Source organism: Tachyglossus aculeatus, chromosome 14 (assembly GCF_015852505.1).
Source record: "Tachyglossus aculeatus isolate mTacAcu1 chromosome 14, mTacAcu1.pri, whole genome shotgun sequence".
Classification (NCBI taxonomy): domain Eukaryota; kingdom Metazoa; phylum Chordata; class Mammalia; order Monotremata; family Tachyglossidae; genus Tachyglossus; species Tachyglossus aculeatus.
In genome coordinates, this window is record NC_052079.1 from 20,811,507 (window position 1) to 20,836,084 (window position 24,578).

Genomic DNA, 24,578 nt, shown 5'->3' on the forward strand with positions numbered 1-24,578 from the left:
GAAATTAAGGTGCAAAGTGGAGAATGAGTCAGATGAGAGTCTGAAGGAAAGGAGAAGCATTGTGGCCTAAGGGGAGGGACATGAAGCAGTGTGGCTTAGTGGAAAGAGCACGGGACGTGGGTTCTAATCCTGACTCTGCCATTTGTCTGCTGTGTGACGGTGGACAAACCACTTAATTTCTCTGTGCCTCAGTTACATCATCTGTAAAATGGGGATTAAGACAGTGAGCCCCACATGGGACAACCTGATCACCTTGTATCTACCCCAGTGCTTAGAACAGTGCTTGGCACATAGTAAGCACTTAACAAATACCATTATTATTGTTATTATTATTATTATTATTATTATGAGTCTCGGAGAGTCTGGGATCTCATCTGAAATTGTCTGCAACTTGTCTGCTGTGTGACTTTAGGCAAGTCATTTAACTTCCCTGGGCCTCAGTTTCCTCATCAATACCTGTTCTTCCTCCTACGTAGACTGTAAGGACGCTGCAGGATAGGGACTGCGTGCGACAATTCACTTGTGCCTCCCCCAGTGCTTACAACAGTGCTTGGCGCACAGTATGTGTTTAACAGATACAGTAATTATTATTATTTTAGGAGGAAGAGATGAGTTGGGTAGCACTGCTACACACATTTCCTCAATCGCATATCCTACATTTCCTCATCTACATTTTCCCTTCCGGCCAGCAGAGTTCAAGATTTACAACTAGTTAACTTTTGGGGAGGGTGTGATGTAAGAGCAATTACATCATGTTTAAATCTGGGATTTAATTAGTGTTATAGCTTTTGGAGGAGTTGAAATGTGTGTCAGCTTTGTATTACATGCACCCAAGTGCTGGAAGGAGAAAACTTTTATACATTCCCAATTGAGCTGTTTGGGCCAGTGGTAATATACACCTGTAGATTGTTTCTAAGGGTAGCTTAATTAAAGTTAATAATAGCCACGCCAAACCATTGCTTTTACCATAATGACTGCTGAGAAGGTAGAGGAGTGATATTATCTTGCAAATGGAGTTAACTTTCTTCATGCTTCTCCCTCTTCTTTTCTCCAATCTTTCTTTTCCCCACTTGACGACCGGATCACTTTTCTCCCAACTTCTCTGAGGCAAATTTTTAGTAGTGCTGAACCAACACCCCCATAAGATAGAAAATATTGAAAGTACAAGTTTCCGTACGATCATCTGAAGACACTCTCTGCTGGCATAATGGACGTTGCTTGTGACGTTAATAGATAGGCCTTGGAAACTGAGACAAAAGTCAGAGGGTGAGTTATTGTCAGAAGAGGCTAATCTTCAGTCTGGATACTTTAGAAGGTATCCTTTTCATAATAATGCTAATAATGATGGTGTTTGTTAAGTGCTTACTATGTGCAAAGTACTGTTCTAAGCACTTTCTGGATCTTTTATAATATCCTTTAAGGCCTCAAGGCCCGGTTCTAGAACCGTAAAGGAGGTAGTGAGGGCTAGTGAAAAGAACATGGGTGTCATAAGAACTGGATTTTAATCACAGCTCTGCCACTGTCCTCCAGCGTAACATTGGACAAATCATTTAATTTTACTGTGCCTCAGCTTTATTGTTTGTAAAATGGAGCTAAGATATCGATTTTCCCCCCTTTCTTAGACTGTAAGCCCTGTGGGGGCTTGGTTTGTAGAAAGGGCTTAAGAAAGATCATTATTATGGTTAGAAAAATACTCACATTTTTAATATTAATATTTTTAATATTTTAAAATTCACCGGGCAACATAAAATGATACATGATAATACATGTTTACTTGCTCTCTATTTGGCAGGGTGGTTTATATGAAATAACTCCATTTCTAACAAGGTTTTGCTTTCTAAGGAAATTTAGTTTCCTCAGGAAGAGGCAGTGTCAAGTTCTTTGACCTCTACCATGTCCAACAGGAAATTTTTCACACAAGATTTTCTGTCAGTGACGGGAAATGGAATAAGATCTTAAAAAAAGGCACTTAGGAAATATTAGTTTGTGGAATAATGAAGAGTCTTTTTCCGATTCCAGAGGCACTATACAGCAGTTTTTCTAAAATAAGGGAAATATGCCCTGATACTGATACCTTTCAATCTTTCTCTCTCACCAAGGGGGTTCAACACAGTCATAAAGAACCATAAATAGAAATATGGAAAAAATCATTCTAGTAATAGTGCATTTATTTTTTGAGAAGCAGCATGGCTCAGTGGAAAGAGCCCGGGCTTTGGAGTCAGAGGTCGTGGGTTCAAATCCCAGCTCCGCCACTTGTCAGCTGTGTGACTTTGGGCAAGTCGCTTAACTTCTCTGTTCCTCAGTTCCCTCATCTGTAAAATGGGGATTAAGACTGTGAGCCCCACGTGGGACAACCTGATCGCCTTGTAACCTCCCCAGTGCTTAGAACAGTGCTTTGCATGTAGTAAGTGCTTAATAAATGCCATTATTATTATTATTGAGTACCCTTTTGGTGAAGGGCACTGTGATAGACACTTGGGAAGAGCAGAATAAAGAAGTGAACGTTTCCTGACCACAATGAACTTACACTCCGATGGTAGTACCTCTTAAAATCTCGGTCTAGTTTTTAGCAGTCCAATTCCATTCCTAGCAAAGAGAGACACTGAATTGCTATGAATTTTTAACAGAGGTTACACTTTATGAAATGAAAGGAATTAAATTACCCTATTCCGTGAATGTATTTTTCAAACAAAAGAGTCAAAAGGCCTTTATGAGCTGTATTTCTGAACTGTAATTTAAAAATCATCATAAGTTTAACAGGACGTAGAATATATCGCTGTAAATTATGAAGCTGAGAGTGGATAAAGGACAATAAGAAGCACTCCACTGGAGTGAACAGATTGTGATTATAGAATCACTTTGCTTGTTACTTAAGACTTGTATTTTTTTTTTCTATTTTCATGAGTCAGTCACTGTTGCTGAAGTGCGTCTGTAGAATGTATTTGAGGGGGCAATTTCATTTTAGGGAATGATCATCTGAGAATTAATCATAGTAGTAGAAACGATATTCAGAAGCACTTACGTTATAATAATAATAGTAATAATGGCATTTATTAAGCGCTTACTATGTGCAAAGCACTGTTCTAAGCACTGGGGAGGTTACAAGGTGATCAGGTTATCTCTTGGGGGCTCACAGTCTTCATCCCCATTTTACAGATGAGGTAACTGAGGCACAGAGAAGTGAAGTGACTTGCCCAAAGTCACACAGCTGGCAACTGGTGGAGCTGGGATTTGAACCCCTGACCTCTGACTCCAGTGCTCTTTCCACTGAGCCACGCTGCTTCCATTGTGCTAAGCACTGAACTAAACTCTTGGGAGAATGCAAAATGAGCTAAATTTAGATAGGATTCCAATCCCACAAGGGGCTCACAATTTGAAATCTTATCATTTGAGATGCTTAAAGCTAGTTGATGTGGAAAACGAGATATTAGGCAACAATCTTATTGGAATTGGAAGGAATGGATCCCCCAGTGAACCATTTTCCTCTTCAGTGCCCATGAGCATATATGTGGGCCTATCGAGAAATTCTGCATTGAAATTCCCTGAGAACACATAGGCCATAAAATACACCAGGACAGACTCATTGGGTCTCCTTGCCAGGCTAGCTGACCCACAGATTACTGACAGGTCCCGGGCTGAGCAATCAAGATGTAGAAAAATGTCTTCATTACTCTTTGGGAGAGAACACCAGCTATAAATCTCGTGGAAACCCCAGAATAGTGAATTCAAGAATCAATCGAAAGTATGTACTGAGAATGCAGAGCCGCACTGTACTGTTTGGGAGAGTACAATAGAATTAATAGACACGATCTCTGCCCTCAAGGAGAATAATGATAGTAATGACGGTATTTGTTAAGCACTTATGTGCCAGGCACGGTACTAAGCGCTGGAGTGGATACAAGCAACTCGGGTTGGGCACAGTCCCTTGTCCTACGTGGGGCTCACAGTCCCCATTTTCCAGATGAGGTAACTGAGGCACAGAGGAGTGAAGTGACTTGTCCAAGGTCACACAGCAGACAAGTGGCAGAGCTGGGATTAGAACCCATGACCTTCTGACCCCCAGGTCCAGCCTGTAGCCACTACACCATGTAGACGATCAGATTAGCTGTTGTAGAGAGGACTCATCTCTATTTTGTTAGTATGTTTGGTTTTGTTCTCTGTCTCCCCCTTTTAGACTGTGAGCCCACTGTTGGGTCGGGACTGTCTCTATATGTTGCCAATTTGTATTTCCCAAGTGCTTAGTACAGTGCTCTGCACATAGTAAGCGCTCAATAAATACGATTGATGATGACTACTGTTGAGTTCCTGAGAACATTATTCCTAAAGTGGAGATGGCCTCGAAGCAATCACTGGAGTTGCCAGACAGGGTGAACACCCTGCAGTATTTGCATTGATCCTGCCAAGTTTCCAATTGCACTCCTACTCACTCTCACTTCTTCCCTAATAGCTCTCCACCTGAATAGGAGAAGAACACAAACACTCCCTAAAGAATATTATCCCCCGACAGACGCTCAATAAAAGTTTAGGAAAATCTTACTAGTGGTAATAGACAAGAGATTCCCCTGTATTTCTCTTGGGCTCCATTCAATCTCCTTTGTCCTAGAGCACGTAAGTACATCCTAGGTATGTAAGCTACTTTGCCTAGACTTGAAAATCACAATCAGCATTTCATTCGAAATGAAATATGTGGCAGGGCTCCAAAATCTGTAATGACTTCATGATGATGATGATGACGTTTGTTAAGCGCTTACTATGTGCAAAGCACTGTTCTAAACACTGTTGGGGGGATACAGGGTGATCAGGTTGTCCCACGTGGGGCTCACAGTCTTAATCCCCATTTTACAGATGAGGGAACTGAGGCCCAGAGATGTTAAGTGACTTCCCCAAAGTCACCCAGCTGACAGTTGGCGGAGCCGGGATTAGAACCCATGACCTCTGGCTCCCAAGCCCGTGCTCTTTCCACTGAGCCACGCTGCTTCTTGCTTCATGAAGTGTGATTATTATGGCAATAATACAGATGCATTTATAGTCATAGATGGAAGTTTATTGGAAATAGCCGCCTACTCCTATTTTAACAGGATGTTTTAAAAAATTAAATATTGATTTTATTTTTACTTTTAGAATGGAAACGGGAAGTTCAGGCGGGGCTAGAGCTATGAACCACCAATTTCTAGACGTACTGGAGCAGACTCTTGGAATATCTGGTATAAATTAAGCGCAAGCCCAAACCCAGAAAGGCGGTGTTTTATTCGATCTTTTTTTTTAATGCTATTTTCTTCAGCGCTTACAATGTTTCAGGCACTGTTCTAAGTGCTGGGGTAGAAACAAGTTAATCAGGTTGGACACAGTCCCTTTCCCACACGAGGCTCACAGTCTTAGAGGAAGAACAGGTATTGAATCCCCACTTTATAGCTGAGGAAACTGAACACAGGGAAGTTAAGTGACTTGCCCAAGGTCGCACAGCAGTCAAATGGTGGAACTGGGATTAGAACCCAGGGTCTCTGACTCTTGGGCCCAGGTTCCTTCCATCTGGTCACCCCGCTTCCTTCTTGGATTTACTGTGGGACTAAAAGTCACAAGACCCGTGTGTAGTTAATAACTTTCTTCTTTGTGACCTTGGTTACTGACTTAGCTTTCCTATGCCTTGAGTCCCCCCCCCTCTCTGAAGTGGGGATTATATCATCTATCATCTCCAAGCGTGGGACTTTGTAGAGTGCTTTTCAATGAACGGGGTTAGAGAATTAAACAACCTAGCGAACACCTTTAAGGCAGAATATAAGCTCCCTTAGAGGAGCCAGATGCTGCTGCTTGGAGTTGAAAGCGCAACTCCCCTGAATTAAGACCTAGGGAAACAGGTTGGGAAAACAAATGAATAAATATTGTTCTTGGCAGCCAGGGCGCATGAAATATGAATTCCTGACTAAATTTTTCAAGCAGATTAGAAGTGATGCTGTTCGTTGGTCCGTGCAGTACTCCCTTAATAACCAAACAAGTCAATAAATCTTGGGTCCCAAATCTCGGCTGCGGCAAGAGAGTTTGCAGTTGTTTGGCTGAATAACTCTACCACTCGCAATAGGAGCTCTTTGAAGTAGACTTGTGCAGGTCTGTGTATTTGGCTGTGCTGGGTCCTTGGATAATTCTAAATTAAAAAAATATTAGGTGGTGTGGTAAGGTAGCTGCCGTCTAATTCACGGAGTGCACTTTCTATTTAACTAACTGGAGATTTGACTGGAGTTCAAACCCTAGCTTCCAAAGGATTTCTTTCCCCTTGCTGATTCCTTCATTCGGGGTTTCAACTCATAATTCTTTTTTAAACAATTTCTGCTTCAGTTAGTAGCTAAAAAGAGCTGTGGAAAGGATTTCCCAGAAAAATCAAACCTACTTGCGTATTCTGTAAGAAGGATATTTGTTCTGCAGATAATTTGGATCCACTATTAGTAATGCACCCAATTTATCTCCAGCCCCTGCTGTAAAATAAGACTAAGCATTACTGATTTTGTTGTTGTTCTGCATGAGCTCATTTTTTTTTGGCTTGCTTGCGTTCTTTAAATCCTTAACTTCTTTTGCAGTTGACTTACCAAACACAGGTATTTTACAAAACCTCCTGGCCTAATTGTTTTGAAATCCTCGGGGGAAAAAAATCAATTTGCATACGGTTCAGCTATAAGAATAATAATCCGTGAGACTTTCTTGACTGTTAGCACGTGTCGGCAGGGAACATATCTTCCACTTCTGTTGTATTATACTCCCTCAAGCGCTTAGTACAGCTCTCACTGGTCGATTGATTGATTTCCAGTTATTTGCCAATTGCTTTACACCTCCTCTTTCCAAACCCGGAGGCCTAAAGGATCCTTGAGAGGTCACTGGCTCCATCCTCCAACCTCAAAATAGCCAATCATTCAGTGGTATCTATTGCATACTTACTTTGTGCAGAGAGCGCTGCCCTAAGTGCTCGGGAGTGTACGATACAATTGAATGATATTTGTAAAACACTTACTATGTACCAATAAGCAGTGAGGATAATAATAATAATAATAATGGCATTTGTTAAGTGCTTACTATGTACGAAGCACTGTTCTAAGCGCTGGGGTGGATCCAAGGTGATCAGGTTGTCCCACGTGGGGATCACAGTCTTAATCCCCATTTTACAGATGAGGGGAGGCACAGAGAAGTGAAGTGACTCACCCAAAGTCACACAGCTGATGAGGCGGCGTCAGGATTAGAACCCACAACCTCTGACTCCCAAGCCCGTGCTCTTTCCATTTAGCCATGCTGCTTCTCCCAGGGTAGGTAGAAGAAAGTCAGTTCGAACTCAGTACCTGTCCCACACGGAAATCACAGTCTAGGGGGTCTAAGGTAATATCACAGAAGAACCCTCTAAGAAGGTGCTAGGTTACTTCTCCTTAAAGGTCGTTAGACATCTGATCTTATTTTCTTGTATCTTCCCAAGCATTTAATTCACCCAATAAATCCTGAATAAATATCATCAATCGTATTTATTGAGCGCTTACTATGTGCTCTGTACACTGTACTAAGCACTTACATCTTACATCTTACATCTTAAATATCAGAAGTAAAGGTGCCACAGCATCCTTAATATTATATTTTTGTTCCACACTCTCTTATTTATTATTAGGAAGACCTTCTTTCTTAATTTTTTTTTTCCGCTCTGCCTTTGGGAAAGAGAGTGAATACGTGCTGGGGAACCGAAATGACTGAGCTAAGAAGCATCCCTTATTTATTCATGCCACATTCAGTCCCCTCAACTATGGCTCCCGGTTTGTGCTTTCATCAGCTCTTGTACCCGGGATGAGGTAATAGAGATTGGGGCTGGGCCTCCCGAGATTAAGCAGACTCTGCTCGCTGATGTGAGGAACTCCCCAGGGACTTGGGTTCTTTACTTGGGCTCCTGGGAGACATGCCGGTCACAATCCAGCTTTACTGGATGGAGAATGTGCCAGAAGACTTTGAGACCGGAGGAAATCAGAGTGGTTGCTGGAAACGAAACTGAAGTCCTGAAAAGACTGTACTAAATGCTTGGGAGAGTGCAGTACAACGGAGTCGGTAGACACATTCCCTGCCCACCAGGAAGCAGCGTGGCTCAGTGGAAAGAGCCCGGGCTTTGGAGTCAGAGGTCATGGGTTCAAATCCTGACTCCGCTAATTGTCAGCTGTGTGACTTTGAGCAAGTCACTTCACTTCTCTGTGCCTCAGTTACCTCATCTGTAAAATGGGGATTAAGGCTGTGAGCCCCCTGTGGGGCAACCTGATCACCTTGTTACCTCCCCAGTGCTTAGAACAGTGCTTTGCACATAGTAAGCGCTTAACAAATGCCAACATTATTATTATTATTATTATTATTATTATTATTATTATTATTATTACCAGGAGCTTACAGTCTAGAGGGGGAGACATCACACAGCTGACAGTTGGCAGAGCGGGGATTTGAACCCAAGACCTCTGACTCCAAAGCCTGTGCTCTTTCCACTGGGCCACACTGCTGAAGACTGTGAGCCCCACGTGGGACAACCTGATTACCTTGTACCTACCCCAGCGCTTAGTACAGTGCTTGGCACATAGTAAGCGCTTAACAAATACTAACATTATTATTATTATTATTAAAATGAATCATAGATCTGTACATAAGTATTATGGAACTGAGGTTACAGTGAAACTATGAGAAGAACTGTGGCCCCTGGAAGTAGCACAGACCTGGCAGTTAGAGGATCTGGGTTCTAATCCTAGGTCTGCCACTTGTCTGCTGTGTGACCTTGGGCAAATCACTTCACTTCTCTGTGCCTCAGTTACCTCATCTGTAAAAAGGGGATTAAGACTGTGACCCCTGGTAGGACAGGGATTGTATCCAACCCCGATTAGTACAGTGCTTGGCACATAGTAAGTGCTTAACAAATATTATTTAGAGAAGCAGCATGGCTCAGTGGAAAGAGCCCGGGCTTGGGAGTCAGAGGTCATGGGTTCAGATCCTGGCTCCGCCAACTGTCAGCTGTGCGACTTTGGGCAAGTCACTTAACTTCTCTGTGCCTCAGTTACCTCATCTGTAAAATGGGGATGAAGACTGTGAGCCCCCTGTGGGACAACCTGATCACCTTGTAACCTCCCTAACACTTAGAACAGTGCTTTGCACATAGTAAGCGCTTAACAAATACCATAATGATAATAATAATAATAATAATAAACAAACGCCATTATTATTATTATTATTGTTGTTATTGTTATACAAAATTCTTAAAGGATACAGATCAAGTGCATGGGCAACCCAGAAGGTAGAGTAGAGGAAATGAGGACTTAAATGGGAACGGCCTCTTGAAGGAGTTCTGAATTTAGTAAGGGGTTTGAAGGTGGGGAGAGTGGTGGGCTGTTGAATATTCATTCATTCCTTCATTCATTCAATCGTATTTATTGAGCGCTTACTGTGTGCAGAGCACTGTACTAAGCGCTTGGAAAGAAGAAAGAATACCAGGCCAGAGGGAAGATATAAGTAAGGGGTTGGTGGTGAGATTGATAAAATTGAGGCACAGTGAGTAGGTTGCTGTTGGAGGAGTGAAATGTGTGAGCTGGGTTGTACTAGAAAATTAGGGAAGTAATATAGGAGGGGGAGAATTGGCTGAGTACTTTAAAGCCAAAGGTGAGGAGTTTCTGTTTGATCTCAGGGGGACGTGGACTGAACCTTTTTTTAGAAAAATGATTCAGGCTTAGTGAAATGTAGAATGGAGTGAGGAGAGAAAGGAGGCTGATACAGTAGGGAAGTGAAGTGACTTTCCCAAGGTCACACAGCAGACAAGTGGCTGAGCCGGGATTAGAACCCATGACCTTCTGAGGCCCAGGCCTGGGCTCTAGCCATTATACCATGTTGATTCTCTATTGTTCTTATGCAAACTGCATGCCCAATAGTAATAATAATAATAGTAATAATAATGATGGCATTTATTAAGCACTTACTATGTGCGAAGCCCAATAGCCCAATGCATACCCAGTACTTGGAGGGCCCAATTTCCTTTATGGCTGTGAAGTATCATCTTTCCACAGGCCCCACATCTGACTTCTAAAGCTGTTCCACCATCACCACCTAGATAATAATAATAATTATAATAATGATAATGGCATTTGTTAAGCGCTTACTATGTGCGAAGCACTGTTCTAAGCGGTAGGGGGATACAAGGTAATCAGGTTGTCCCCCGTGGGGCTCACAGTCTTAATCCCCATTTTACAGATGAGGGAACTGAGGCTCAGAGAAGTGAAGAGACTGGCCCAAAGTCACACAGCAGACAAATGGCGGAGCCTGGATTTGAACCCATGACCTCTGACTCCCAAGCCCGGGCTCTTTCCACGGAGCCACACTTCAGGTTGAATGTCACCAAATGATCATCAACGGTGAGGGTCCTGGGGTGCTGTCAGGCCACTAAAAAGATAAGTAATAACTCAATCGTATTTATTGAAAAGAGCACTGTACTAAGCGCTTGGGAAGTACAAGTTGACAACATATAGAGACGGTACCTACCCAACAACAGGCTCACAGTCTGGAAGGGGGAAACAGACAACAAAACAAAACATGTAGACAGGTGTCAAAGTCATCAGAACAAATAGAATTAAAGCTACATAATAACAGTAATGATGATTACAACTGTGGTTAAGCATTTGCTATATGCCGGGCACTGTTGTAAGCACTGGGGGAGACACAAATATATCAAATTGGACTCAGGCCCCGTCCCATGTGGGACTCACAGTTTCAATGCTCAATCTGTCCCACCTTCACCAGGTGGGCTACGTGAGAGTGTGGATGAGGCGGGGGAGACCTGAACCATCTGGTACCGGGATAAGAGAAGCTCTTTAAAGACCCAGAGAAGCAAAACCTCCAATATGGTGTATAGTTGGGAGACAGCAGCAGAAGATACATCAGTCTGGCTTAAAACAAATAGACGTAAAACAAAATAGTTGGGGGTAACTTTTAGAATATAAATTAGAGATGAAGAGGAAAAATAGAAAAGGCAGGTAGGCCCCCTGGAGAACAAATGCAATGGTATAGCAGAGACATTCTTCACTTGTCTAGGAATAGAAGGATATTGTTGCTCAAATAGTGGTCTTATGAATACTCGTGCTCACAAACTCTCTCAGAATCCAAAGGACTAACAGATAGCTCTATGTTTTTAATTAGGATGATAGAAATGAAATGTCTCTTCCATAGTGATAGTGCATACTCACGGCCTTGTTCTCGAGTCAGTAAATAGCTCATTTTTCATCTTCTCATTAAGTGTGTGACCTTTTACAGCACCGTGAAAAAGGAGTACATTCAATTTCAAGAAACCGATACAAGCCCGGCAAAGCAGGAATCTTCTCGCCTTTGCTTTGTATTGCTCAGGGTTATCCCGTTAGGAAAATCATGTTTGGTAGCAAGCCCAGCCTCCTTTCCTCCCTCCAAAAGGCTTGTCACGATTTTTTTTCCCTGAGTCCATCCCAAGAGTCCTGCTTTGGGCTCTAGGGATGGCTGGGTGAACTCTGGGATGGCCTTCATGTGTGGAGCTCCAGTGATGGAAAGGGGAACTAATAGTCATAAAAAATCACTGACATTGAGGGCCAGTGACCTCTTCTAATCGTACTGGGGTGTGGGGGGGAATTAAGATAGACAGAGACAGCTGCTTTTGACTGCTGCTCCTATCATTTACCACCTCACATTTTAGTTGGTCTGTGTCTAGCATGTCTGCTGGGTGAGAAGGTGTGAGTTGTGTATGTGTGTCTGTGTGCGTTCATCTCTTTCCTGCCTTTGGAGTTCCTCCACCATCCCTCTCTTGCCTTTTGGGGAACTCAAGGAAGGAAAGCCATCCAGTCCCCTCAGCAAGGCCTGCTCTGGGGCAATCAACTAATGAATCAGTCAATTAATGAATCATTTGTATTTACTGAGAGTTTATTGTGTGCAGAGCACCATACTAAGTGAAGGGCTTGGGTCCAGGAAGTACCTTAATAATGGTTGTGGTGATTGTGAAGTGCTTACTATGTGCCAAACACTGGGCTAGATACAAAGTAATCAGATCAGACACAGTCCCTGACCCTCACGGGGCTCGCAGCCTGAGGTGGGGCAAAAAGAAAGATTTAATCCCCTCTTTAGAGGGGATTCATTCATTCAATCATATTTATTGAGCGCTTACTGTGTGCAGAGGACTGTACTAAGCGCTTGGGAAGTACAAGTCGGCGACATATAGAGACAGTCCCTACCCAACAACGGTCTCACAGTCTAGAAGGGGGAGACAGACACAAAACAAAACGTGCGGACAGGTGTCGAGTCGTCACAATAAATAGAATTAAAGCTAAATGCACATCATTAACAAAATAAATAGAATATGTGCAATGTACAATGTAAATATGTACAAGTAAAATAAGTAGAGTAATAAATCTGTACAAACATATATACAGGTGCTGTGGGGAGGGGAAGGAGGTAGGGCGGGGGGGGAAATGACAGATGACAAAACAGAGGCACAAGAGAAGTCAAGTGACTTGCCCGAGATCACACAGCAGATGAAGCGGTGGAGCCAGGGTTAGAACCAAGCTGCTCTTCCATATTTTTGTCAGGCTGCTCAGCTTGATGCTAATTTTGGGGCCACAAATCAGCTCCTCAAACCCATCCTCTGCTCCCTTCCTGAGTTTTTTGGTTCAAAGAACCTCACGGTCCAGCCCCACTCTGGCCTGGTGACTAGTAAAGTGCAGACTACAGCCATGTAGAACTAACCGTGTGCCCGCTGTTGGGTAGGGACTGTCTCTATATGTTGCTAACTTGTACTTCCCAAGCGCTTAGTACAGTGTTCTGCACACAGTAAGCACTCAATAAATACGATTGAATGAATGAATGAATGAATGAATAATCAGAGCCATTCCACTTCTGCATAGTGAGGGATGCTACAGAAGGAAGGACTCTGCCTTCCTGAAACCACTTTACCACTGGAGCGCTGAAGTTGCGTGAGGTCACAGTTCTTGGCAGTATATTTGGATACCATCCAGAAGGCGTGCAGGACTCACAACTCAGCCTTAAAAGCTCCCTGGAGTGCTAATGGGAAATGAAGTGAAATGCCTGGCCTTCAAGCAAAATTCCAACTTGCGAGGAAATGATATCCTCTCACTCCTTGCCCAATCTCCATTCCTCATCATCTGTTAAAGTGAAAAGGCTGAGAGATCTCTCAGACTTCATAGACTCCCCCTCTGCCTGCTCATTCTTAGCCAAATAAACCATGAAGGACTCTTGTAGTCCTGATACCCCCCCGCCACCCATCACCACCAAGGCACTGTTCTAAGCGCTTGGGAAGATGCAAGATAATCAGCGAGGATGTAGTCCCTGTCCCTTATGGGGCTCACAGTCTTAAGTAGGAGGGAGTAGGATTGACTCCCCATTTTACAGATGAGGAAACTGAGGTGCAAAGAAGTGAAGTGACTTGTCCAAGGTCATACAGCAGACAAGTGCCGAGCTGAGATTAGAACCTAGGTCTTCTGATTTCCAGGCCTGAGCTCCTTCCATCAACCTAAGCTGTGCTTATTGTTGGCAGGGAACGTATCTACCATCATCATCATCAATCGTATTTATTGAGCGCTTACTATGTGCAGAGCACTGGACTAAGCGCTTGGGAAGTACAAATTTGCAACATCTAGAGACGGTCCCTACCCAACAGTGGGCTCACAGTCTAAAAGGGGGAGACAGAGAACAAAACCAAACATACAAAATAAAATAAATAGAATAGATATGAACAAGTAAAATAAATAAATAGAGTAATAAATATGGACAAACATATAGACATATATACAGGTATATATACCTGTATATATAGTCGGAGCGCGCCGGCGCTCACTATGTGGCCAACTTGTAATAATAATAATAATGATGGCATTTATTAAGCGCTTACTATGTGCAAAGCACTGTACCAAGCACTGGGGAATTTACAAGGTGATCAGGTTGTCCCACGTGGGGCTCACAGTCTTAACCCCCATTCTACCAACTCTGTTATGTACTCTCCCAAGCGCTTAGTACAGTGCACACAGCATGCAGCATTCAAAAAATACCATTAATTGAATGATTAATGCTATAGGACCAAACACACCTAATTTTCTGTTTTTCTGGGTAAACAGAACAGGATTAGAACACTTAGTTGTGAGTTTAATAAATGCGGTAGGGAAAAATATCTTTCCCTTCACATTCGTTCTGAATGAAATGTCAGGGCTGCTGCTTTTGGTTTACATAGCCCAGGGCAACCTAACCTTATGATGATATTACGTTGCCCTACTCTGATGTTCTCACTTAATTTTTATTCTTTTCCTCTTGAGGCCTGTGATAGTTACAGAATTCAACACCGAGTATCAACAAGGCCAACCTACGCATCTGAATAGTCTTTATGAGGGTCAAAGTTTTTGGACTGTTTGAGTCTTAACTGTACAAATCTATTACAGTGGGCAGCTGCTTATCTTTTTTAACTAAGTGATTGCTTCCCTAAGGTCTTGGGTGACTGAAAGATTTGTTAATTCCCTAAAACCAATTGGCAGCAGCATTCTAATTTCTTGGGTGACTCTCATTACAGTGGCACTGAGATGCTATTAATTGTTGCCCTTCCTTTTGGAGCCTTGAGGGAGTTTTCTTGGCAGTGAAGGATAATAATAATAATAATAATAGCATGTGTTAAGCGCTTACTATGTGTGAAGCACTGTTCTAAGCATTGGGAAGGATACAAAGTGATCGGGTTGTCCCACGGGGGGCTCACAGTCCCCATTTTATAGATGAGGTAAATGAGGCCCAGAGAAGTGAAGTGACTTGCCCAGTCACACAGCTGACTAGCGGCAGAGCCGGGATTAGAACCCATGACCCCTGACTCCCAAGCCCGGGCTCTTTCCACTGAGCCACCCTGCTTTTCTATATTCATCTGTAGTCCTGCAGGCCTAAGTGATGACCTGAGAAATAAGATGCCCAACTGGCAGAAGGAGCATTCGGACTACTAGGGCTTAAACGGTCTAGAAAGCAAATTTAATTTTGTTAATTAATTATGGCCATTAATAAGCACCTCCTAGGCACCAAGTACTGAGGTAGATACAAGATGATCACACTGGACATTGTTTTCAGTGATTATTTTCATGAAGCAGTGCGGCCTAGGGGAAGGTGGGTGGGCCTGAGAATCAGAGGAACTGGCTTCTCTAAATAAATGCACTGCTCTGACAGTGTGACCTTGACCCAGTCACTTAACTCTTCTGTCTGAGTTCCCTCATGGGAGTTCAATACTTGTTCTCCCTCCTACTCAGTCTGTGAACCCCATGTGGAACCTGATTATCTTGTATCGACCCCAGTGCTTAGCACAGTGCTTGGCACATAGTAAGCGCTTAACAATACCACAGTGATTATTATTATTAAGAAGTAATCAGTGCTTAGTATAGTGTCTGGAACGTAGTAAGCACTTAACAAATACCATAAAAAAAGTATGTCGAACTCTTATACAATCTGTGTTTACTCCTTTGATCCCCCAAAGAAGCTAGATGTTACATACTGAATACGTGTTGTTCTGTTCATCTAAGTACTTTTAATTTCTGATTAATTTTCCAGCATCCTGAGCATATCATCCCTTCAGCAGATGATTCAGGCATATTTTTCCCACATATCCATGTATTCTGCCATTTGCCTTAGAAGCAACTTATTCTAAAGTCCGTCTCCCCTCTAGAGTGTAAGATTCCTGTGGACAGGATCAAGGCTATCTTGTTGTAATAATAGTAATAATTATGATTGTTAAGTGCTTGCTATATGCCAGGCACTGTTCTAAGCACTGGGGTTAATACAAGATAATCAGGTTGGACAAAGTCCCTGTCCCACAAGGGGCTCACAGTCTCAATCCCCATTTTCCAGGTGAGGTTATTGAGACCCAGAGGAAGTGAAGTGACTTGCCCAAGGTCACACAGCAGACAGGTGGCAGGGCCAGGATTAGAACCCATGGCCTGGTGACTCGCAGGCCCGTGCTCTAACCACTCCACCAAAGGGTTTAGTGCAGTGCTGTGCACACAATAGGCACTCAATAGATATTGAAGCAGTTTGGCTCAGTGGAAAGAGCACAGGCTTGAGAGTCGGAGGTCATGGGCTCAAATCCTGGCTCTGCCAACTGTCAGCTGTGTGACTTTGGGCAAGTCACTTCACTTCTCTGTGCCTCAGTTACCCCATCTGTAAAATGGGGATTAAGACTGTGAGCCCCCCGTGGGACAACCTGATCACCTTGTAACCTCCCCAGTGCTTAGAACAGTGCTTTGCACACAGTAAGTGCTTAATAAATGCCATTCTAGACTCCCTTATTTTTGTCAATCAACTCTAACACAAATTTATTTGCACCCTCTTTAAAACTCATTCATATATGCATACTCAATTATTTATTTGACCATTCTGCTTGTAAATATTTTTATGAGTGTCTCCCTTGTTAGTATATAAGCTCCCTGTGGGCAGGGAAGGTGTTACTTTTTGATTCTGTACTTCCCAATCATCTAGTTCAGTGCTTCACATCAAATGGGTGCTATTCATTCATTAATTCATTCAGTCGTATTTATTGAGTGCTTACTGTGTGCAGAGCACTGTACTAAGCACCTGGGAAGTACAAGTTGGCAACATGTAAAGACGGTCCCTACCCAACAACAGGCTCACAGTCTAGTCTCACAGGTATAACAACTACCATTTCTACTCCAACTATTACCATTATTATTACGATTACTTCCGCTGCTACTGCTACTATTACTACTAATGTGGCTCTCAAAATGCTTCATAAGCAGAAGGCCCTCCATTTTACAGAAGGAAAAAAAAAAGATAAATTCAGGTTGCAATTCTCTCGAGACTTAAAGTGAACCTCAAAGGGGATGACACTAAATCCGGAATCCTGTGGTTTAAAATGTGATTTAAATGGATATCAATCAATGGTATTTATTGATTCTTACTCTTGAGCTCTTACTGGGTGAGGAGAACTATACTAAGCGCTTGGGGATTATGCAATCAGGGTGAATATTCGGGAGGAAGTGGGCTTTTCCAAGAGAAGGAACTCCATTGCTGATTGCTTCTATAATAATAATAATAATAATAATAATAATGGCATTTGTTAAGCGCTTACTATGTGCAAAGCACTGTTCTGAGTGCTGGGGAGGATACAAGGTGATCAGGTTGTCCCATGTGGGGCTCACAGTCTTCATCCCCATTTTCCAGATGAGGCAACTGAAGCACAGGGAAGTTAAGTGACTTGCCCAAAGTCATACAGCTGACAGTTGCCAGAGCGGGATTTGAACCCACAACCTCTGACTACAAAGCCCATGCTCTTTCCATTGAGCTACGCTGAGGTATTTATTGAGTGTTTACTCTGTATAGTGCTTGGCACTATACTTCTGTAAAGAATCTAGACTTTAAAATCATTGTGGGCAAGTACGAACTCTACTGTATTTTATCAATCAATCAATCAATCGTATTTATTGAGCGCTTACTATGTGCAGAGCACTGTACTAAGCGCTTGGGAAGTACAAATTGGCATCACATAGAGACAGTCTCTACCCAACAGTGGGCTCACAGTCTAAAAGGGGGAGACAGAGAACAGAACCAAACATACCAACAAAATAAAATAAGTAGGATAGAAATGTACAAGTAAAATAAATAAATAAATAAATAAATAGAGTAATAAATATGTATTTATTACATATATATAGTATATGTATAATATACAGAGTATATGTGTATAATATATATGATATATAATATATGTATAATATACAGAGAGTATAAATAAATATTTTACTCTCCCAAGCGCTTAGTACAGCACTCTGCATATGGGAAATGCTCATTAAATACAATTGATTGATTGATTGACTCAGCTAATGTGCAGTGTCTCTAAAATGGACACTACTAGATAGTCAGAGCATGTTCCAAATATTCAAAACCCCACCACCTTTGTCCTCATTACAGGGTGTGCGAGGCTCATGGGTGGCTGATAGGTGATTCCTGGCAGCAGCAGAATTCCCACAAAAACAAACTGCAGCGGGATCTCACAGAGGGGTGGAAAGAGCAAGGATAAATCTCCATACATATGTAAAAGCCCACATCAGAACAAACCACGAGAATAAAAACTGGTGGGCCTTAGTACAGTGTCTGCATACAGTAAGCGCTCAATAAATACGATTGAATGAATGGGCCAAGTTTGTTCCACAGAATTCTTTCTGAAGCAATCATGAATTGCCCCAAAGTGCACCAGATGTGAGATTCAGATACGTGATCCTAGTTGTAATAAGGATAGCGAGTGGAATAATTATTCAGTTTTTTAAAATTAAAGGCCAAGGTACCTTTAGGTATTATTCCAGTGCATTTTGCTGGGGCCAAGTTTGTTCCACAGAATTCTTTCAGAAGAAATCATGAATTGCCCCAAAGTGCACCAGATGTGAGATTCAGATACGTGATCCTAATTGTAATAAGGATAGCGAGTGGAATAATTATTCAGTTTTTTAAAATTAAAGGCCAAGGTACCTTTAGGTATTATTCCAGTGCATTTTGCTCGGGCTCTTCCTGAGCAGTTGTTAGAGACTTCTGTGGATGTGGAAATATTTGAATGTGCTAGTATTCCGTTTTCTGACTGTGTACTATCCGCCAGTTCTCTGAAGATGGCAGCATTGGTTGATGTATCTCCTTTTCTTAACGCTCGGAAAAATCTCTTAAAACATCCATTTGCTTTGGGCTACAGCAAAATATGCAAACATCGGATTTTCATAATATTGGTTTTCCCCCTAAAGGATGGCATTTCTATAAATGGCACTGTTTTCCTCCCTGGGAGAGATTTGGTTTACACTGCACTTTCTTTTGTTTTCATTTATAAGAATTTTATGTGAACGGGTTGTGTTTAAAAAAAAAAAAGTCCAATATTTTAAGAACCAGCCTTAAGGTGGGACCCTTAATCCCAGGTCTCTTTATGATAATAATAATAATAGTAATAATAATAATAATGGCATTTTTTAAGCACTTACTATGTTCTAAGCACTGGGATAGATACAAGCTAATCAGGCCGTCCCACATGGGGCTCGCAGTCTTAATCCCCATTTTTCAGATGAGGGAACTGAGGCACAGAGAAGTTAAGTGGCTTGCCCAAGGTCACACAGCAGACAAGTGGTGGAGCTGAAATTGAACCCACGTCCTCTGGCTCCCAAGTCTGTGCTCTTTCCACTAAGCCAGGCTGCTTCTCTTTATGGGAGATGTTCATAGGAATGACTTTTAATGGTCACCTACTTGAGAATCTTCTAAAGTGCAGGTTAATTTGAACAATCCCAAACAGAGTGGGCTCTACCTAGGAGAAAACTTTGGATATTTGCCTCAAGAACTGTGGGGGCAGCCTGAACTTTTCTTGGTGGGAGAGAATGAATGAGATCTCTGTGTTTCCTGCTCTTATCTTTTCTCTTTCCCTCCAGCTTCTCTCCCTCCCCCCTCGTCTCTCCACGTGCCCCCCACCTGTGCTTGGCACATAGTAAGCGCTTAACAAATGCCATTATTATTATTATTATTACCCCCAGTCTATCTCTTCCCTTGGCTTCCCCCAGGGCCATCTCAAAGAACATATCCAATGCCCAGAAAGCTCATTGCAGAAGTCCCGCCTGTATCCTGACTTTCTGATCAGATGTAGCGTGAACATTTTTTAAGCATTTTCTAACCCCGTAACAGATTGCTTGCAATGCTCTTTACGAACAGCGATAGGAGGAAAGAGGGAAAGAGCTTAAGTATGTTTCCAAATGGCAGATTCAGTTTGGATAAAATCAGACCACCTCTCCAGTGATCATATCCTATCACCTACTGGGTTCGAAGGAAGCTCAAAGGATCATCCACTCATGTACTTCTGTTCAGGCAGGTCACAACTAAAACTAACCTGAAATTCGGACATCGCAGATATTTGCTTCATTTCTTCCCTGGCTGTTTGCAAGTATGAGAGATGCCATTTTGGGGTTCTTGCTGTCTTTTGAAACAGGATTTTTATTCAATTTCTATGGTCTCATGAGATTCAAGTGTCAGTAGTTCTGTCTTCATGTTTCCCCTTGATGTGTGTGTGTGTGTGTGTGTGTGTGTGTGTGTGTGTGTGTGTGTGCGCGCGCAGAATAGAAGGAAAACCACAGGCAAGCTGACCTGAAGTGTAGTGAAGCCCATTTCCTGTTTCTGGAATGATTTCCCGATGGATTTGTGCCAGATAGAGGGGAACCATGTATTTACTGAAAGGTCATCCCAGGCCCAGAAACATTCAGACTTAAGGCCAGCCGCAGACCTTGAATTCTAAGTTTTTATCCAAATTGATCATTGACCTTTTGAAGTTTCTCCCTGACTAGGAGCTAGCTGCTCAGTGGGTTACAGAAAGGTGTGACATAAAATAAGATGAAAATCCAAATCTTTATGAACATTTCTGCGGACACTGCAAAACCGGATTTCCTCAAAGGTCACCTGAAATTGTTTGGATCTGGATAATTAAACATGCCATCGGCTCTATCCTCTGCATTGCACCCAGGGGTTCTCGGGAGAAGAGAGGAGAATGAGTTCCCCGGGCTCCCCCTCTGGGATTTCTCCCTGATATTGGGACTCTAAGCAATGAGCAATCATGATGGTGAGGATGAGGATGGGTCCTGGAGAGATCAACCTGGCTATAGAGGTAGCTTGTCCAGTCTTTAGCTTGGAGATTATCTCTATTTGTTGCTGTATTGTACTCTCCCAAGCGCTTAGTACAGTGCTCTGCACACAGTAAGTGCTCAATAAATACGATTGATTGAATGAATGAGATGAGCAACACATTATAAACTCCACTGGATTGTAAACTCCATCAAGGCAGGGATCACGCCTACCAACTCGATTGTATCGTGCTCTCCCAAGTGCTTAGAACAGTGCTCTGCACACAGTAAGTTCTCAATAAATACCATTGTATTAGTGAATAGTGATGTTTGTTAAGTGCTTACACGGAACTACACAGTGGGGTAGAGTCACACTTCTCAGACAGGACAGAATTCCTAATCCATGGGCCTCTGTCTAAGGGAGACCATAGAATTTGAACTGTTTGCCAATTGTTTTAGATCTTCAGAATTCCCAGAATGGTGGCCCATCCCATCACTATGCATTACAAAGACCAGCAAGCCCTGGACCCAGGGACTAGCAGGGGTGGGGCAGATATTTAAATTGATTTGTTCCTTCACATCTGTACATGGTCTTTTTATTGCACTGGGTCACATCACAACGCCATCAATTTGTTATGCCTGACAACAACCCTTAAGAGGGTAAATTGCAGGGCCACCGGGGTATTATTGGACCTCGGAGTCCTAGAGACTGTGAGTTCCTTGAGGACGTGGCTACCAACTCTGCTATATTGTACTCTCCCAAGTGCTCTGTACAATGCTCTGCCCACAGTATGGGCAGATCAATAAAAAAAAACCATTGATTGATTGATTAGAAGCTTCAATGGCCTGAATAAATTAGTATGGGGCCATCTGAGTACTGTATCTATTATACAAAAGGGTAAATGGAGGTTCTGTCAGGTTGCCTGGTGGAGCCAAGAATTGAACACCAATAATAATAATGATGACGGTATTTGTCGCTGGGGTAGCTGGGGTAGATCCAAGCGCTGGGGTAGATCCAAGGTAATCAGGTTGTCCCAAGTGGGGCTCACAGTCTTAATCCCCATTTTACGGATGAGGGAACTGAGGCACAGAGAAGTGAAGTGACTTGCCAAAGGTCACACAGCAGACAAGTGGCAGAGGCAGAATTAGAACCCAGGTCCTCTGGCCCCCAAGCCCGTGGTCTTTCCACTAAGCCGCACTGCTTCACAAATCTTCCCTCGCTTAGTAAAATGCTGAAGTCGCCACCTGTAGAAATGAACCAACTCCCACTTTGTAATGTGTGACAGCAAAAGCATATGCCAAACCTAAAGAAATTATACCAACAGCCAAATAAAAATAGAGATCAGTTCAGAGATCAGAATTAATTATTATTGTCCTCTCATTTTCATGGGTGTTTAATACCTGTCTTCCATCACCTTCAAATAGACGAATGAGTACTAGATGAGAGTTTCAATTCAAGGCAGTTCCTAATTTTTTTTCTTTTTTTTTAATGGTATTTGTTGATCGCTTACTATGTGTTAGACACTGTTGTAAGTGCTGGGGCGGATACAAGATAATCAGGTTGGACACAATCCCTGTCCCACATAGAGACAACAGTCTAAGACAGAGGGAGAAAGATTTAATTCCCGTTTTACAGATGAACCTGTCCCTCTAGCCAGTAAGCTCATTGTGGGCAGGGAATGTCTCTAACAACTCTGTTAAATCGTACTCTCCTAAGCACTTAGTACAGGGCTGTGCACACAGTAAGTGCTCAATAAATATGATTGATTGATTAACTGGGGCACAGAGAAGTTAAGTGGCTTGCCCAAGGCTACAAAGCAGACAGGTTATTTCTTTTCTGCTGTTCCTCAGAATCATCGGTACTTTTCAATTATGTGAGCTGAACAAGAAACTTCAGAGTCTCTTTCCAGTAGAAACAAGAGGACAGATTGTAGGTTTCTGCTATGCTATGTCATGGAAGCGGTCTCAGCTTATTTTTATGGTTTGTTTGTAGAATCTGCTTTAAGGAATATGTTCGGGTGGTGGTTTGATAGACTATCCTGTGGCTCTCTAGATCCTCCTGCTTAAAAAGGAATTTCAAATGCTGATCCATATTCTCCCACTCCATGAACTCAGCTGCACTGAAGGCATTATTGGAAGCAGCACAGACTCGTTTGGGTCATGGATGTGCAGAAAAAGCTCTTTATAATGATCTCCTCAAATAAAACTCCACATATTTATTTATATTAATGTCTGTCTCTCCCGCTGACTGGGAGTTCGTTATGGGCAGGGAACGTGTCTACCAACTTTCTTATATTGTACTCTTCCAAGTGCTTAGTACGGTAGCCTGCACACAGTAAGCGCTCAATCGATACGACTGCTTGAAAAATACGATTGAATGATTGATAATAAAGTTTATCCGGCAATCCCTTCTTGAAGGACCCAGGTACAAAGACCTCCAGGTAAGAAAGTTTCCCAAACTGTGAAAGACCTCCATGTAAGAAAGTTTCCCAAACTGTACCTTCCGGGGCAGAGCGTTTATATATTCACACAGTTGTCCCTCATTTTTAAGGATGATGCTATTGACGACAAGATCCTCTCTGTGCACGCGAGTGTGATGGCCTGAATGAGTTCATGCTGTTTCTGAAGGCCCGGCACAAGGGCCGTAAGGAAACAGGAGAATCTGGGTCAGTAAGTGTCCTCGATTCAGACTGGTGAAAACCGGGTGAAACACGGAAGAAACGGGGCTTGTTGAATGTCCGATGCCTGTCGAACTTTGGAAGTGCTTATTGGTGAGCCCAAAGGGACCTTCTTTCACGTTTTTGTCTTGTAGTGCTATTTCTTTACCATTGAGTTTGGCCTTTGCAAACAAGAGGGACAGTTGCGTGCCTATGGAGCCGGGCTTCTATCTTCCATCGGAGAATTAAAGGTATGAGGCCCGCATCTGTTGCGGCCGTATTTCTTTTCGCCAAAGTCCTGAAATGTTTAATATCGATGATTTGCCACTTGAGATGTGGGGGCTGACCTGACTTTTGACACTTCGAAAATGGGTCATTTAATAGTTATGACTGTGTGATTGGACACAAGTGGAAGATGAAAAGTGAGCAGTCATCCTGGGACATTGAGTAAAAAACGGCTAGTCCGATTTTAGCACTAACTGACAATGAGCTTGCATCAAGCCTGCATACTAAAGAGGCAAATAGGTGTTTAATAACTTTCCAGGTATCTTCAAAAATTATCTGTTTGCAGGCCAGATATACAATGAAATAGATTTGGAACGAAAGGAAGTTATCCAAAAACCATTAAACAACTTGCATATTGCTAGAAAAGCAGCTGACAACTTTAGCCAGGCTTAAATTAATCTTTTTTTTTTTGTCCTGCTTTGGGTTTAAAATATTCTTGTTGGAATCTGTTAGCCCTGTTGCCTTCTCTAAGTTGAAAAAGAATAAAAATAACCGAGGAAAAACATTATGCAAGAAAACATTTTCCACATTACCATCCGCATTTTGTTGAAGTTTGTATGCCAAATGAACTGTAGTCATTTGCTTTAAGTTTATTCAAATTTTCTTCGGTGGGGGGAAAACATTTTGTTGAACGCGTTTCGGTGATCGGTTTTGGCCCGGTTCAGGGGTCGAAGTAAAATGGAACAGTTGGGACTAATAAGGGAATAAATGTGATTTTATGGTTCTGACTTGAATTCTTTCCAAGCAGATCCTTGTATTTTCTTGTGATTCCACTGTGGCCTGGGGGCTGGGTTGCCCCTCACTGGTGTGGGGGGGAGTGTGTGTGTGTATTTGTGTGTATGCGTGTGTGTGACAAGAACCAGATTGGACCCCGAGGAAGGGCCTCTAGACTGTAAGCTCACTGTGGACAGGGAATGCGACTGTTATACCGTTGTGTTGTAGTCTCCCAAGCGCTTAGTACAGTGCTCTGCACACAGTAAGCACTCAATAAATATGATTGACTGAGTGACCAGATCCTATC

General features: G+C 42.6%; 1 protein-coding gene across 1 annotated transcript in view; it reads left to right on the forward strand.

Annotated features, from left to right (window-relative positions):
- The window catches only part of TPH2 (tryptophan hydroxylase 2), a 137,152-nt gene that overhangs the window by 94,199 nt on the left and 18,375 nt on the right, over positions 1–24,578 (forward strand). Inside the window, exon 9 of the mRNA XM_038756352.1 lies at positions 23,428–23,523. Coding sequence (XP_038612280.1) covers positions 23,428–23,523 — 96 coding nt within the window. The remainder of the gene's footprint in view (positions 1–23,427; positions 23,524–24,578) is intronic.